Genomic DNA, 16848 nt, shown 5'->3' on the forward strand with positions numbered 1-16848 from the left:
GTACATTTGAAAAGTACGACTGGAAAAAAGGGCGCCTGGTATAAACGAAAAAGCCAGATTCGGCTACAAAGGCGCCTGGTATAGCCAAAATACCAAATTCAGCTACAAAGGGCACCTGGTGTAGGCAAAATGTCAAATTTTGCTACAAAGGGTGCCCGGTGTAGCCAAAATGTCAAATTTGGTTACAAAGGGTGCCTGGTGTAGCTAAAAAGCTCATTTTATTTTATAAAGAGGATGCTGTTATAGGCAAATTTGTTGGGCTATAAAAGGGCTCTGGATATAGCCTAGAAAAGTTATATAGCCGAGAAAAGTGAATACCATGACCTTACTTCTGCCTACTCTCACACAGAATCCTCCTCTGGTGGTACCTAACCCTAAGACCCCCTGTTTGTGCCTAATCCTAACCCCCCAGTGGTGCCTAAACCTAACCCCTCCGTGGTAGTGCCTAACCTTATAACCCTCCTGGTGTTGCCTAACTCTAAGACCCCCCTAGTGATTACTATGACCTAACTTCTCCCTACTCTCACACAGAACCATCCCCTGGTGGTGCCTAACCCTTACCCCTCTGGTGGAGCCTAACCCTAAGAGCCCCCCAGTGTGCCACACAGCCAATCAAATTTCAGCCATTCATTTTAAATGGGAAAATGTAAACTGCAGCTATTCTTAGACTGTTAATCGCAGGGTTCTCAAACTTGGCACACTTGGTCACTGGGTGAATGTGATTAAGATTCAAGAAAGTGGGTGGAGTCTACAACAGCCAATCAAAATTCACCTATTGATTTTCAAGGGGAATATTTAAACTGCTGCCATTCTTACACTGCTTATGGCAGAGGCTTCAAACTTGCTACAGTCGGTCATTGGGTGACTAAGGTTCAAATTCACTAAAGGGGCGGGGCCACAAACAGCCAATCAGATTTCTTTGGTGGATAAACTGCTTCCAATCACACATTTTTGATGCCGGGAACCTGAAAGCTCACAAACTTGGTCATTGAGTTAGAAACAATGAACACCAAGAGCCCCAATAGTGTAATATGTACTGGTAAATGGTTACTAGATAGAGTAAATATTAATACTCACAAACCAGGGTTACCATTAGGCAACCACTGTAAAGGCAGGTGGGGAGATTTTCCTGACCCCACTCAGGAATAAGAAGTTGCTCTCTGCAGATGAGAAAAAGGGGGTTCAACCCTCCACCCAGGGTGGACTCAATATTATGCAGGAGAACAGAGGATAAAAGGAAGCTAAATGAGATTAAAAAACAAATTCTTGGTAAATAGAGGAGGTAGTGGTGGACTTACCTCCTCCAAGTAGACACACAACGACTGTAGTAAAGACAGTCAATATATTTTATTTATGAACTCCAAATATGCAACGCGTTTCGCAGGTTTGATCCCACTTCATCAGGCAATAACAACGGAGCAAAAGCACATGCGGTCAGTAGAAGAGCCAGGCACCTCTCTCAAACACTGCGGCCGTTTGTATTTTTTTCCTGCCTCATCGAGGCGTTCTCTCTCCCCTTCCTCCCTCCCTCCCTCCCATTCCCTCCTCCCCTCCAGTGTGTGGAATGGAACAGGACGGCGATCCGTCCTGTTCCGCCTCTCATAGGCACCAGCCTATGAGAGGAGGGCACTCCCTGGCCAATCAAAGGCCAGTAATCGCCGATCTCGTACAGCGCTGCGGCCCCCGGCAGCTTTGTACGCTTGTAAACAAAGGGGATTTCTTTCCCCTTATGTTTACAAGTAGTCTGCTAGCCGCGATCGGCGGGTAGCAGGCTAATCACGGAACTCCGTTCCGTGAAAAGCGGCAGGGAACGATCGTCATGAATGACGTCACGCACATGCGCAGAGAGTGCCCGGCAACAGGTGCGCGATCTAGGACGCGCTTCGCCGGGCAGCGCAGGCGTACTACTCCGGGTCAGAGCGACCCGAAAGTAGTAAAAGCCCCAGAGATGTTCGCCGAGCGAACAGTTCGCAACATCTCTAGAGGTGAGTAACTTAATTTGTCACATTACACACAGGCAAGCTGATAGCATCTCCAGCCCTCAGCCTGTGACAATGAGACAAACAGAACATGGCTGCCCTCATTGTATCACAGGAATAAATAATCATAAACTATTGAATCTTTTTGCAGCTAGATTTGCTGTGTAAACTATCTAAACTTTAGATAAGTTATATAGACAAGGTACTTGTTAGGGCCCTTTTCCACTTGCGGTGTTTGCGATGCTGAATCGCAAAATCGCAAACCGCTAGTGATTTTGAAATCGCTACGGTTTGCTTTTTAACATAGGAATCGCGATAGGTAATTTCCACTAACGCGATTCGTTTTTGACTCAAACGGGATCGCACCGCGGAGCGATTTTTGCCGCGATTTTGCTATGCAGTGCATTGCATAGCAAAATCGTGAACGCAATCACCGGGAAGTTTCCTGCATCTGCGAACGCTAGCGATTGCTAGTGGAAAAGGGCCCTTATAGTTAGTTTTTCATCTCGGATCCGCTTTAAGAAAACAGGAATCTCAATACGAGACTCTTTTCTGCTACTAATGTTCTATTTCTTAGCTGTACTACACATACAAATCATACAATTCATTATGTCATACTTTTTTTTTGCTTCTGGTTTGCTTTATAGCAAAAATGCTGTAGAATACATTTGCCAATTTGATTGGCTGCTTTGAGATTTATGCAGGGTGGTTGGTATAGGGATGATCGGAAGAGGCGATTTCCGATATCGTGGTAATTCCGCCTACTACAATAACGAAATTCTGCTACCTCTACATTCCGGCGGTTTCCCGCGGTATTCCACATTCCGGAGGTACAATTTCCGCAATGTTAAAGGGAACCTAATGGACGTTTCCTTTTAAACAAATACCAGTTCCCTGGCAGTCCTGCTGATAACGTTGGCTTTAGTGGTGGCTGAATCACAATCCTGAAACAAGCATGCAGCTAATCCAGTCTGACGTCAGTCAGAGCACCTTATCTGCATGCTTGTTGAGGGGCTGTGGCAAAAAGTATTAGAGACACAGAATCAGCAGGAGAGTCAGGCAACTGGTATTATTTTAAAAGGAAAAATCCACATCCTTCTCAGTTTAGGTTCCCTTTAAAAGGATTTCTGTAAATTTCCGAGGTATTACTCACAGGCTCATTTGAAACATTGTTTTTGAAACAACGTAGGCCATGGGACCTAGAGGTTGTTCCACGGCAGTCATTACAAATTTTTTGGGGAGCAGCAGGAGTTGTCATAGGCCCTGGGACCTAGAGGTGGTTCCACGTCAGTCATTACAATCTTTGTTTGGAGCAGCAGGAGTTGTCATAGGCGATGGGACTTAGAGGTGGTTCCACAGCAGTCATTACAATTTTTGTTTGGAGCAGCGGGAGTTGTCATAGGCCATGGGACCTAGAGGTGGTTCCACGGCAGTCATTACAATTTTTGTTTGGATCAGCAGAAGTTGTCGTAGGCCATGGGACCTAGAGGTGGTTCCACGGCAGTCATTATATTTTTTTGGAGCAGCAGGAGAAGTTGTAGGCCATGGGACCTAGAGGTGGTTTCACAGCAGTCATTACATTTTTTTTTTTGGAGCAGCAGGAGAAGTTGTAGGTTATGGGACCTAGAGGTGGTTCCACGGCAGTCATTACAATTTTTGTTTGGAGCAGCGGGAGTTGTCATAGGCCATGGGACCTAGAGGTGGTTCCACGGCAGTCATTATATTTTTTTGGGAGCAGCAGGAGAAGTTGTAGGCCATGGGACCTAATGGTGGTTCCACGGCAGTCATTACAATTTTTGTTTGGAGCAGCAGGAGTTGTCGTAGGCCATGGGACCAAGAGGTGGTTCCACGTCAGTCATTACAATTTTTGTTTGGAGCAGCAGGAGTTGTCGTAGGCCATGGGACCTAGAGGTGGTTTCACAGCAGTCATTACAATTTTTTGGGGAGCAGCAGGATTTGGCATAGCCCATGAGACCTAGAGGTGGTTCCACGGCAGTCATTACAATTTTTTTTTTGGAGCAGCCCTTTTTTGGCCAACAGCATAGGGTTAGGATAGAATATAATGTCGGACAGCTGCAAAAGCTGCATTTTTATGATCTTAAAATGCAAAAATATGCGATGATAGTGATAGGCAGCAGAGTTTGAGAGGGAGACCATTTGAGGCTTGAAAAACAGCAACATTTTAATTTAGTCTGTCTAATCTTCATCATGAATCAGTGAGAGGGGCCTTGTAATTATCACTGATCCATGACTCATTCATTATTATAAACGTTAGTATGTCCACCTTGTCTGTGGACAGACGGGTCTGTTGGTCGGTGACCACCCCACCTGCAGCACTAAATACTCGCTCAGAAAGAACACTGGCGGCGGGGCATGCAAGAACCTCCAGTGCATACTGAGCAAGTTCAGGCCAGGTATCCAGTTGTTTTGTCCAATACTCCATGGGGTCATCATTGCTCTACATATAGTCTAGAGCACTGGCTGACCCCAAGTAATCATTCACCATACGGGCCAGCCGCTGGTGGTGACTACTTTGCCCGCTGGTGGTGCTGCTGCTACAATAAGTATTGGGAAAATCTGGCATTGGCTGGTAAAATTCCTTCAACATACTCAGCAGGTTCACAGATTGGCTATTGGTGCTGCTGCTGGGAGTGGGACCACCAGACCTTTACTGAGTATGATGAGGCTTGGTAGATTGGACCCGGGATACAGGTTCAGAAAACGTATCTTCTACCCAATGAAGAAGGGCATCCCGGATGTGGCTCATCCTGGTTGCCTGGGAGGGGGTATGAACTGACACATTTTCCCCTTGCATCGGAGATCTAAGATGTTGGCCACCCACATGTCGAGCCTTGATTTGAAAGTTTTAATCTGGGGGTCCTCACAGAGGCACTGGAGCATATGCGCAGCCATAGGGAAGAGATGTCTGCCATGAATCATCTCTTCCTGGCTGTCAGAACTGCTCCAGCTCCACATCAGAATCTTCTTCACACCCCCGGACAATGGGCTCTTCTGCTTCCACAAGCTCTGCCTCCTCATCCAGGACTTGAGCATGCTCACTCACTCCCCCACTTGACTGACCACTGTTCAGTAGGTCTTCCTCCCCCTGTCCAAGCAGTTTGTCAAGAGCCTTGTCCAGCATGAAGACAAAAGGGAGCACTTCTGATATGCTGCAGTGCTCCTCACTGACCAATTTTGTTGCGTGCTCAAATGGCTCCAATACTTTACACACCTGTTCAATCAGCTGCCACTGGTCCCCAGTAATGTAGTCCAGTGGCCCTGTTCTGGAGGAAGATGTCTGAGACAGGTATAGCCTGACCGCCATTCGCTGCTCCCACAACCTCTCCAGCATGTGGAGGGTGGATTTCTACCGCGTTGGACAATCAGAAATAAGCCTGTGCTGCCGCAGGATACGGCGGCACTGCAGCAGTTTCAAGGCCTCGGTGGCGGTTGCGGAGCGACGGATATGGGCTGACACTTTTCGTGCTGAGGCCACTGCGTCCTTCAACCCATCAAAAGTGCGTAAGAACTTCTGGACTACAAGGTAGAAGGCGTGGGCCAAGAAAGGTAAGTGAGTGTAGCCACCTTCAGAAATAGCGGCCAGCATGTTGGCACCATTATCAGACCTTACTAAACCTGTCTCCAGTTTTCGGGGGAAAAGCTACTGCTGAATCTGATCCTGTAAGGCTGAAAGGATTACAGATCCGGTTTTCCTGTTCTCGTCCATGGATTCAAGTTTTAGCACTACTTGGCATTGATAATGCTGCAGACCAGTGTAGGAGCAGGGCCATTTGCTGGGAGGCTCAGCAACGGCGGACTGGCCTTGAACAGAACAGATAGCAGAGGGAAGTAGAACAGGCCTCCCCTTCAACCCATGTGGCGGCACCACCAGCTGAGATGCCCCAGATCTTGCGGTAAAAGTTAGATACTTTCCCTGTCCATGCCTGCTGCTCCAACCATCCATAGTGAAGTGCACCTTGCCACTGACAGCGTGATCCATAGACTGGCCGACACACTCCACAATGTGCTGGTAAAGGGCAGGGATAGCATTCCTGGCAAAAAAATGGCGGCTGGGGATCCGCCATTGTGGAGCAACACTGTTCATCAGTCTGTGGAAGCGGGCACAGTCCACAAACTGATAGAGAGGCCGCTGTTGGCCCAACAGCCTTGCCAGGAGCGTATTATTTTTGACAACAAACGGATCAGTTGCAGGGAGCATCCGCTTCCTCTGCAACATTTCTGGCAAAGAGGCCTGACACTGGAACACTGGTGATTCAGAGGAAACAAACAAGGGTGATGATGAGGTGCTTGCCGAGGTCTGGAGCCCTCTTCCAGCCTGGCAGGCAGAGGGATTTGAAGTAGAATGGGACTGAGCAGGTTGGATCGGGACAGGATGACTAGAAAAAGAAGAGGATGGGCCTGTTGCTGCTGCTTTTCCTCCACCCATCATATTGTAATTCTTTACATATTCGAACGCCCGTCTGTGGTGGACGCGCAGATGGCTTATCAGCCCTGAAGTGCCGAACCCGCTGCTTGATTTGCCTCTGCTCACATGGAACAGTGGTGCAACCTGTTCTAGCACGTCGATGCTCAGCATTGGACTGGTGGGTACTGACAGACGGGAAAGCACTTGCAGGCTGCTGGCCAACCGTCTGCTCTGTTTCTCCATGCTGCTCCCACCTGCTAGTGCCTAACCCACCAGATGGCAGCCACCTCATCATCCAAAACATCATCCAGTTCAACCAAAGCTCTGGAACCCACAAATGAGTGACTCTTCTGGACCCTCCAACTGGCCATTAAACACCTCTGTAGTTCCCAGTTGTGATGGATTACTGGATGAAGAAACCACAGGGGCCATTTTTGTCACCACAGAACCCACCACTTCTTGGGAGCTTGGTCCCATGGTCTCCTCCAATGCCTCCTCCCAATTCTTCTCCACATCTCTCTCATTGATATAGGTGTGCTTTAATTCTGGAGGAGAGTACTGGGAGGAAGCAACCTCATCAAGAGAAGCAGCTGTGGTTGGGTTCTGGTCATGAGGAGCCTGGCCACTACTGGTGCTGCTGCAACTAGCTTGAGCTTCACGTTCCTCAGACTGGGTACAGGGTTCCGGATATTGAAAAATAATCAACAACTCTGCTCGCCTGCGGCTCTGTCAAAATTTACTGCGTGCCAACACAGGGAAGATATCTCTGATCAGGGGGGAACGCTTTCTGCTGCTGCTGCCACCCTCAACCTGATCCGCAGCACCCTGTGGGTCTCCGCTATCGCAGCCTGCATGGGGGCTAGGGGTTAAGGAGGCTCGAGAGGTGGAACCACACCAAATTTTTTGGGCATTTCCCACACTCTGAACATATAAAAAATATATAAATTTCTATACAGGTTGATACATCATCTGTAATTTTAGTGCATTTAAGAGTAGACATTTTTCCTTTAACTTTAACATCGATTTTCTCAAAAAATACAAGGTCTTTTTGAATTGTTTTCCTCTTGTTCCCACTGTACTCCTTAACATATCCTGTACATTTGGTGTTTCTAGCATGTGTGAGGGCTTTGCTATTAACCGTTAAAGTCAGTGGTCATTAAATAAAAAAAAATAACCATTAAAAAAGTGTTTGCACAAAATACATACTTTTTGATGACTATTTTGCAGTTAATTCTCCTCCGCCATGCCACTGTAAAGGGTTTTGATACACTTTATTCACATCTGTAAAATAAATTTTAGCCGCAGAGATGCCCTCAAAGTTTTGAAGTTCTCCTGCCTATTAAAGTCTATGGAGCCCACCGCAAACTGCTGTTTTGCAAACATTTGCAGTAAATTCACGTTCGCCGAAAAAAAATCTGATGTTCGTTTGCTACATCACTATTGGTCAACTTAAAGGATACCCCAACTGAAATGTGACATAATGAGATAGACATGTGTATGTACAGTGCCTAGCACACAGATAACTATGCTGTGTTCCTTTTTTTCTTTCTCTGCCTGAAAGAGGTAAATATCAGGTATGTAAGTGGCTGACTCAGTCCTGACTCAGACAGGAAGTGACTACAGTGTGACCCTCACTGATAAGAAATTCCCATTTTTTACCTCTTTTTTGCTCTCAGAAGCCATTTTCTGCTAGGAAAGTGTTTTATAGTTGGAATTTCTTATCAGTGAGGGTCACACTGTAGTCACTTCCTGTCTGAGTCAGGACTGAGTCAGCCACTTACATACCTGATATTTAACTCTTTCAGGCAGAGAAAGAAAAAAAGGAACACAGCATAGTTATTAGTGTGCTAGGCACTGTACATAAACATGTCTATCTCATTATGTCACATTTCAGTTGTGGTATCCTTTAACAATTACTTTGATGAACACAACTTTTAGCATTTATCCTCAGCCCTGGTATCTTTAAGGCCTCTTGCACACTGCAAGCGATTCAGATTCAGATTCCGCTTTTTAATCTGTTTTTACATCCGATTCCGATTTGCAGTTTGCTCCCTGCACACTGCAAATCGGAATCTGAATCAGATGTAAAAACAGATTAAAAAGCGGAATCTGAATCGGAATCGCTTGCAGTGTGCAAGAGGCCTAAAGGATACCCGTGGTGACATGTGACATGATGAGATAGACATGGGTATGTACAGTGCCTAGCACACAAATAACTATGCTGCGTTCCTTTATTTCTTTCTCTGCCTGAAAGAGTTAAATATCAGGTATGTAAGTGGCTGACTCAGTTCTGACTCAGACAGGAAGTGACTACAGTGTGACCCTCACTGATAAGAAATTCCAACCATAAAATACTTACCTAGCCGAAAATGGCTTCTGAGAGCAGAAAAGAGATAAAAAGGGTCAATTGTTCATATATTTTAGCTCTGGCATACTTCAATGAATGTGTCATTGAGCAAAAACAATAAAACAGTTAAAACTTAAACTTAAAAAGTTAATTTAGGAGAAGGAAGATAGATATTAATCGTTTATTTCATTCGTTTATTTTCGCTTCGGGTGTCCTTTAACATCTCAACATACATCTGCAATCTTACTGAATACCATTTCTCAAAATTTATCTCCAGTCTCAGTGAATGTAACGTCTCAAGATATGGCTTCTACAGTTACCACTGCAATGAATACAACCTCTCGACCGGCATCCCCAGCCTCAGTGACAGTAACTTCTCAAGATGCATCTGCCACATCTAGGACCTTGATAAATACATCCTCTCAACAAGCATCTTCTGGTGAGTTCTTAAAAATGTATTTGCTAATAACAACAGGCATCAATAGTTTATTTTTCTATCCTAGAGTGCTCATCACTTTTCCATCAGTTACTGGTGATGCCTAGGCTTTATGTGCAGGCACAGGTAAATGTGCAGGCACAAGTAAATCTTTTTAACCTCTTACTGTTTCTAGATGTACCTCATATGTCCAGATCTGTGCCTCTCTGTGTTCCTGGGCAGATGAGGTACGTCCAGTTCAGAATGCTGCTGTTCGCGCACTCCAGCGTGTGCACATGCGTGCTTCCGTCGCGCGTGCACGTGCACTCTTCTAATTGTGAATAATTAATGATTCACATAAAGTTAGGAGAGGAAAAAAAGTTATATTTCCCATAAATTAAAGTCACAGTGAGCCCATTAAATAATAAAGGTTTTATTTTTTTAAGTTTTTACCCCAGCAGACTAATAAGCCCCTTGTGTCACCTATATTTGGCCTGCACAAGCGCAGTACGCACCAGATGGCGTGGACACGTGGGCATGAGTGCCTGCACAGGCGCAGAAGATCCGACCCCGCCGGTGTGTCATGATCATTACGGGCGGCCAGCCGGGACACCGAGGAGGACTGGGGCTGCGGGGAGGGCCTGAGGCAGTTGCTAGGGGTTGGAAGAAGCCCCAGGTGAGTAAAAATAAATTATAAGAGTTTGCCTCGGGAGTCCTTTAAGAATCATGGACGCCTGTAATGGCTGCCGCCCGTAGGGATTGGATACAATCACTAGGACGACAGCTCGGGGACCCAACGCTATATAGATGGATTTGAATGTTGTTGCCTAGCAATGCATCTATATAGTACTGGGATCCCCAAACTGTGCACCTTAATGTTTGCATGCAATGGCTCCAGATGCACAGGCTAGCGATAATGGCATGCTACATGCACAACTTGTGATGAAATATGGCATGTATGGTATCGTTTTAACCCGAACAAGCAATGTAATGTAATTTGAGGTGGTTTACAACTGTGGCTCTTGTCATGTAAAAATTAGGAAGGGGAAATATGAAAAAATGCGTAATTTGTGTGTTGACACCTTATTGTCTTCGATAAAGTGCCGGTGAACTAAAATACTTGGAAAAAATATTACCGAAAGGAAGCCTAATTTGTCCTTAAAAACAATGTATGTGTTACTTTGATGGCATAGGTGATAAAAAGTTATTGCTGTATCAATCTGATATGCCAAAATTGTCAGGGTAAAAACCTCAGAAGTGGTTAATGTCTGTGCCAAACTTAAAGGGAATGTCTGAAGAAATTAAAAAGAAAATAATCTACTTACCTGGGGCTTCCTCCAGCCCTTGGATATGTCCCTCACCGCAGTTTCATTGTCCTGGGATCCCCTCCATTGGAGATGCCGATCTTGCCAGGTTGGCATCTACTGCGCCTACTCAACACTGGTGACCCTGCTCATGTGGTCTGGAGCGTTCTGTGCAGGCGCAGGAGTACTGTGCCTGCGAAGAATGCTCAAGGCCATGTGAGCATGATCATCAGCGGCGCTTGCACAAGCACAGTACATGCTGACCTAGCGAGGTCGGCATCTGCACCGGAGGGGACCCTGGGCCACCGACTGGGAGCGGATTGCAGCGAGCGCTCAGGATGGCTGCCAGGGGCTGGAGGAAGCCTCTAGTAAGTAGATTTTGTTTTTGTTTTTTTTAATCCTCAGATGTTTCCTTTAACCAAAGTATTAAAAGTTGACTTGTATGACATCTGAATGGCTTAAGTTTGACCTATTTTGAGTTTTTTTTACATTTTAAACATGATTATAAAAAATGGCCTCTCTGTCAATGCTAAACTAGGAACTGACAATGACATATTCACAGTATTCCTAAAGCAAAAAGGCCAGTGAAAAGGTTATCATAGCGGTTGATTCATTTGCTAAGTGAACAATTAAGAATCTAAAGTGCATTTTTTTTAATATTTCAATGGTTTTAATTTTGAAATATTTAAACAAGAATGCAGATACAAGATGGATTTTAAAACTCACAATGACGTCTCATAAATGTCATAGTATAGCTATACATACTAAAACTTCCTTTAATCAAAGATATACACAAAAACATTGCAACAAGTGGTACCGTACAACACTTATGGTTCAGTTGATTGTTGATAGATTTTTGGTGAGATTGGGTATGTAGTGGGGTGCAGAAATCACTGTCCAGGCAAAGAGGGCTTGATTGACTTAGCAGGCATATCATTCCATTATCAGCCCACTTACAACCAGCATTTGGCTTCTTAAGGCCAATACACACGTCGGATTTTTGCGAACGACCCGTCGTTTGAACGTTCCGACGTTCCGACGTTCGCACGTCAAATCCGGCGTGTGTACAGACTATCGTTCGGGTGATAAGACTGGTTTTCAGCGATCCGGGCGGATCGCTGAAAACCAGTCTTATCACCCGAACGATAGTCTGTACACACGCCGGATTTGACGTGCGAACGACGGAACGTTGAAACGACGGGTCGTTCGCAAAAATCCGACGTGTGTATGGGCCTTAAGTCCTAGCATTTTTTCGAGTATACTCAAAATATAAGCCCTCCCCTAAAATAAACCCTAGCAGCAGTGTAAAAGACGGGGACACAGCCGGCGCTGGGGACCTGCTCCCTTCCCCTCCCAGCCTGCTCGCTTGCCACCTTTACCCCCTCTGCTCCCGGCTCCCTCCTTAAGAAAGTCCGGATCCCCCCAGCTGTTTATGCCTTGCATAATTCACACCGCAGATCAGTGGTGACGGAGCTCATGTTGTCCAGTAACAGCGTCGTCCTATACAGGAAGTAAACAGTGATCACTTCCCGTATATGGCGGAGCTTCCTGGACTACATTAGCTGCCTTTAACAATGATGTGTGGTGTGAATTATGCGAGGCATAAACAGCAGGGGATCCAAACTTTCTTAAAGAGGGGTCCATGAGCCCCAGGGGGGGGGGGGGTCTGGCTATATACCAGGGGGTTCTGGAAGAGGGTGCTGGGGGGCATTTAGAGGCAGCGTAGGGGCAGAATGGAAAACAGGGGGAATGGTGAGAATCAGGACAGCTCACCTCACATGCCAGCTCCCCCCGTTTCTGATATTGATATGTGATATGTGGTATCCTTAAAGTGAGCATATCACCTCCTTTCTAGGCTTCAACTAAGAAAATACATTGGGACCTCATTCTAGATAAATGTACATTTTGGGTTTTAAAAGGATCTTCTTCTTTTTTCCAGGTGTTTCCTTTAAAGATACAGTAACCACAAGTTCTCAGAGCACCACAACCTTAAATCACTCAAGTATCCTAACAGAGTCCGTTGTTACTAGCAGAGAGACACAACCACAACAGACTTCACCACCGTCCAGAGCATCCAAGCTACTTGCAACTGAAGCTCTTTTGTTTTATTTTCTAGTAATAAAATTATTGATTTGAAGGATTTTAATTAAAAAAGGTACAGTTAAAGGGAATCTGAAGTGAAAATAAACTCATGAGATAATGCTTTGTATGTGTAGTACAGCTAATGGTGGCCATACACTGGCCGATTTGCCATCAGATCTGACCAAAAGATAGATCCTTCTCTGATCGAATCTGATCAGAGAGGGATCGTATGGCCACCTTTACTGCAAACAGATTGTGAATCGATTTCAGCCTGAAACTGTTCACAATCTGTGGAGCTGCTGCCACTGCAGCCGCCCGCCCGCAAACATTACCTGCTCCGGCCGGCGTGAGTCTCCTGTCACCGCTGTCTTTTTCTTCTCCGCTCCAGCTCCGCTCTGGCTACTGAACTTCCTGTCCAGGGGAAGTGTAAACAGTAGAGGGCGCTCTACTGTTTAAACTTCCTGCCAGGACAGGAAGTTCTGTGTAGCTCTGGAGCCCTAAGCCTGAAGCAGAGAAGAAGACCAGGGGACTCGCGCCGGCTGGAACAGGTAATGTATACCCGCTGTATTGCGTCGGTCGTCAGGCATTCAAACGCCGCTAACTTCGCACTCCTGACTTGCCGGCGGGCGAAAAAAATCTTCCGCATGGATGGGTCGACGGGAACGATCGATTTCGGACGGAAATCGATCGTTCTGTCAGGTGTGCGCGGCAATTTCACAGCCGTTTCGATCACTCTGATCGAAACGGCTGTATATCGGCGGGAAAATCGTTAGGTGTATGGTGTCCTTTAAGAAATAGAACATTAGTAGTAAAACAACGAGCCTCCTATTGTTTCCAGTACAGGAAGAGTTAAGAAACATCACTTGTCATCTACGCAAAAGAGCTTCACTGAGCTCTCAGACCAAACTTTGGACAGAGACAGCAGCTATTTTCTGAAGCACTTATGCATCAAAGAAACAGTCAGAGACAGATTTAGGTAAGGTTTTACTGCAGAGGAGTTCAAAGAGTAATTAGCTCTGCTCTGTTTCAAAGTTTAAAATACAGGGTGTGGTTTGTAAACTGCAAATATGAGAGAATGATGCAATGTTATAAATAAAGCTATATAACTGAGAATAAAAATATGGGGCTCCTTTCTTTGCTACTAATGTTCTATTAATAATGTGTACTGCACATACAAATCATTATATCATTTTTGTTTTACGTTTTTTTTCCGCTTCAGGAACTCTATCCAATGGAACATAAGCGATATGTTACAGCTAATAAAAATTCTGAACCTAATGATCTGACAACATTTCTAATACAAGTTTCACTTTTCCTACTTAAATTGAAATTCCATTTTAACTATAAAAGTTTCTGTAAAATAGTCTAAATTTTGCAATTTAAATGTTATTAAAATGACTTTGGAATTAAACTTTGCGGCGATGTGTGAATTTACAACGCTATCCATAAACACAAACGGTTCTTTGTAGGGGGTGCAAATGACATGGTATGCACTATGCCATGGAAGTAGTAATGAGGTTCAAAATTCAACAAAAGTTGGAGTTTATCTCAAAAGCTGACACTGTCCTCTTCTCTGTCTTTACTTGAGCGCCAGCAATAGCATCTAGCTCCTGCCAGGGCTCCCCATTCGTCCACTAGGTGTAACAGTGAGAGTGAGGAGCCTTGCCACGGGCCATAAAGTAGAGTGACCAGACGTCCCGGATTGCCCGGGACGCGTCCCGGATTCGGGGTCCGCTGTCCCAGGCTGCATGAGGTCCCGGGAAACGTCCCACTTTCAGCAGCGGGACGTCCCGGCCTCGGGACTCTGGCCACTCTATGCTTATGAACTGGCAGCGGCGTCTATAGACGCCGTGCCAGTTCATTGTCCGCAGCCCCGCTCCAGCCTCCTCTTCCGGTGTCTGTTCCGACACCAGCAGGCGAGCAGAGCTACGGCAAGATGGCTGCCGAAGCCCTGTACTGGAGACTATTTGTCTCCAGTACAGGCTTCGGGCGCCATCTTGCCATAGCCCTGCTCTGCCAGGCTGTCCTGTCAGCGCGGGAGACTTCAGGAGGAAGGTGGTCCCGGGAGAAGCGCGGCAGAGGCCGGAGACTTCTGCCAGGTGAGTAAATGCTTTCTTTTTCAGGTGAAATGTTTGCCCGCATTGTTTCTGTTCTGGGGAAATGTTTGCCCGCATCGTTTCTTTTCTGGGGAAATGTTTGCCCGCATTGTTTCTTTTCTGTGGAAATGTTTGCCCGCATTGTTTCTTTTCTGGGGAAATGTTTGCCCGCATTGTTTCTTTTCTGGGGAAATGTTTGCCCGCATTGCGTTTCTTTTCTGGGGAAATGTTTGCCCGCATTGCGTTTCTTTTCTGGTGAAATGTTTGCCCGCATTGCGTTTCTTTTCTGGTGAAATGTTTGCCCGCATTGCGTTTCTTTTCTGGTGAAATGTTTGCCCGCATTGCGTTTCTTTTCTGGTGAAATGTTTGCCCGCATTGTTTTTTCTGGTGAAATGTTTGCCCGCATTGTTTCTTTTCTGGTGAAATGTTTGCCCGCATTGCGTTTCTTTTCTGGTGAAATGTTTGCCCGCATTGCGTTTCTTTTCTGGTGAAATGTTTGCCCGCATTGCGTTTCTTTTCTGGTGAAATGTTTGCCCGCATTGCGTTTCTTTTCTGGTAAAATGTTTGCCCGCATTGCGTTAATTTTCTGGTGAAATGTTTGCCCGCATTGCAGTAATTTTCTGGTGAAATGTTTGCCCGCATTGCAGTAATTTTCTGGTGAAATGTTTGCCCGCATTGCGTTTATTTTGTGCTGACATGTTGCCCATTGCATTTAGTTTCTGGTGTCCGGGGTAACTGTTACTGCATTTATTATTTATTGGTCATAGATGGCTATGTTTGCTGCTTTGTGGTTACGGTATACTATTAGCATCACACAGATTCTGCACACCCATGATGCAAAGTCTCGTTTGTCCACATCATGGCGTAAACACTGCTTTCTTATGCCTCGGTGTTACATCATTACGTTAGCTCCGCCCATACAATGTCATGGCCACGCCCATTTTTGGCGCGGCGCAGCCCCCCCCCCCCCCCCCCCGTCTTCATCGCTGTGCACTCTTCAGTCCTCCCCACTTTTCGCCGCGGCGCCCCCCCCCCCTGCACCCACCCTCCCTGTCCCAGGTTGGACCTACAAAAAAAGTGACTTTTGCCAGAGCTCTAGTGCAGTGCTGCTCGGATACCCCTTTTCAAAATCTGGATTCATCCAGATCCGGATACCCAGATATCCGGATCCAGATCGGATATCCGGATTTGCCCTTTTTGGTATCCGACCCAGATCGGATATCTGACCCCGGTATCCGGGGTATCCGGCCGGATTCGGATATCCGGATAGAAAAAACAGAAGTGGCCTTTAAATTGCTTTAAAAATGTTGTTTAGGGTAAATGAGGCAAGTAGCATCATTATTTTTTAAAGGAAAATACTAATTGATGATGTGGGGACTTAAAATCCCTCCCCCCCCCAAAAAAAAATGGCTGTCAATTAACATCAGGACTAGGTTCCAGACAGCGGTCGTGCAGCCCACATTGTGTCCAAAGTCCAACCGCACAACTGGGACATGGCAGTTTTCACCTCCAAAAAATTACGCAGCAATTGTGTTTTGGGTTAAATATAGGTGGTATCAGCACAGCAGCAGTGGCCTGTGGCACCCTGGCGGTGTGAGCAGCACAGGAAGCAGGAACAGGGCAATGCAGCAGCAGCAGGTGTAACGTCTGCCAGGAGCATGCCGGACCTGGCACTTGGCAGTGGCTCATGGCACGTGGCACTTTGCACTTGGCATGTGGAATTTGGCACGTGGCACTTCGCACGTGCCACTTTGCATGTGGCACTTTGCACATGCCAAGTGCCACCTGCCACATGCAAAGTGCTACGTGCCAAGTGCCACGTGCCAAGTGTCACGTGCCAAGTGCCACGTGCCAAGGACCACTTGCAAAGTGCCAAGTGCTAAGGGCCACATGCCAAGTGCCAAGGACCACGTGCCAAGTGCCACGTGCAAAGTGCCAAGTGCCACGTGCTAAGGGCCATGTGCCAAGTTCCAAGAACCAAGTGCCAAGGGCCACAGTCAGACAGCAGAGCAGAAGACACTAACTGTCACACTGGCACTGCTCAGCAGCACAGCAGTTCTGTAGTAAGCTAACACAGTAGTACTACTACTCTAACAACTACTAGCACTGACTGCAGTACTACAGTACTAACTACACAATAACACAGTAATCCTATTCCCTAACCTAACCTATACTGTAGCTAGCTAAGGCTAATAGCTG

At 46.2% G+C, this 16848-nt stretch overlaps 1 protein-coding gene across 6 annotated transcripts in view; it reads left to right on the forward strand.

Annotated features, from left to right (window-relative positions):
• LOC137521964 (uncharacterized) overlaps positions 1-12988 on the forward strand; it is a 159883-nt gene extending 146895 nt beyond the window's left edge. For 3 of the 6 annotated variants that reach the window (XM_068241931.1, XM_068241932.1, XM_068241936.1), the window contains 2 exons: positions 9030-9191; positions 12411-12988. In XM_068241931.1, coding sequence (XP_068098032.1) covers positions 9030-9191; positions 12411-12607 — 359 coding nt within the window. In that variant the 3' untranslated portion in view covers positions 12608-12988. Of the gene's footprint in view, positions 1-9029; positions 9192-12410 lie in introns of those variants that run through there. The other 3 variants (XM_068241933.1, XM_068241934.1, XM_068241935.1) reach the window with 3 other exon arrangements.
• The last annotated feature ends 3860 nt before the right edge of the window (positions 12989-16848 follow it).

The sequence above is a fragment of the Hyperolius riggenbachi genome, chromosome 6 (assembly GCF_040937935.1).
Source record: "Hyperolius riggenbachi isolate aHypRig1 chromosome 6, aHypRig1.pri, whole genome shotgun sequence".
Lineage (NCBI taxonomy): Eukaryota > Metazoa > Chordata > Amphibia > Anura > Hyperoliidae > Hyperolius > Hyperolius riggenbachi.